This window comes from Myotis davidii, unplaced genomic scaffold (assembly GCF_000327345.1).
Source record: "Myotis davidii unplaced genomic scaffold, ASM32734v1 scaffold43, whole genome shotgun sequence".
Lineage (NCBI taxonomy): Eukaryota > Metazoa > Chordata > Mammalia > Chiroptera > Vespertilionidae > Myotis > Myotis davidii.
The window spans coordinates 2114090-2114641 of record NW_006294590.1 but is presented as its reverse complement, the minus strand read 5'-3'; the positions used below and the strand labels follow the sequence as shown (position 1 = coordinate 2114641).

The window sequence follows — 552 nt, the reverse complement described above, 5'->3', positions numbered from 1 at the left end:
CACACGTCCTGGCGGCCACGCACCTGCTGCCCCGCGTCTCCCCCGTGGCCCCGTCCCGCCCCTCCCTGGCGCCCTCGCAACCGCGTGTACCTCCAGCCGTTTCCTGCAGCTCATGGATGCCGTCCACGTGCTCCAGGGGCCAGTAGTGGGAGGCAGTGAGCAAGACCTTGAACCCTGGGGACAAAGGACAAGGTGTCAGCTCTGTGCTGGGGATGCACTCAATGCTCTCTCTTGCTTTTTATTATTTTTAATCTGTTTTTATGGATGTCAGAGAGGGAGAGGGAGAGAGAGAAACATCAATGATGAGAGAGGATCATGGACCAGCTGCCTCCTGCACACCCCCCACTGGGGATGGAGCCCGCAACCCGGGCCTGGGCCCTGACCGGGAATCGAACCCTGACCTCCCGGGTCATAGGTGGATGCTCAACCCCTGAGCCACGCCAGCCAGGCTCATTGGGGACTGTTGTTACTGGTTTCCCAAGTAGCTTGGGCTGGTGACAGGTTTGGGGGCAGCGTCCCTTCCTTGGCGGTAACTTGTCCTCTCTCCCCCGC

The 552-nt window shown here is 60.9% G+C and overlaps 1 protein-coding gene across 1 annotated transcript in view; it reads right to left on the bottom strand.

Annotated features, from left to right (window-relative positions):
* Positions 1-552, bottom strand: part of ADGRD1 (adhesion G protein-coupled receptor D1) — a gene marked incomplete at its 5' end in the record, with an annotated part of 100297 nt that overhangs the window by 38326 nt on the left and 61419 nt on the right. Inside the window, one exon of the mRNA XM_015567227.1 lies at positions 91-174. Coding sequence (XP_015422713.1) covers positions 91-174 — 84 coding nt within the window. The remainder of the gene's footprint in view (positions 1-90; positions 175-552) is intronic.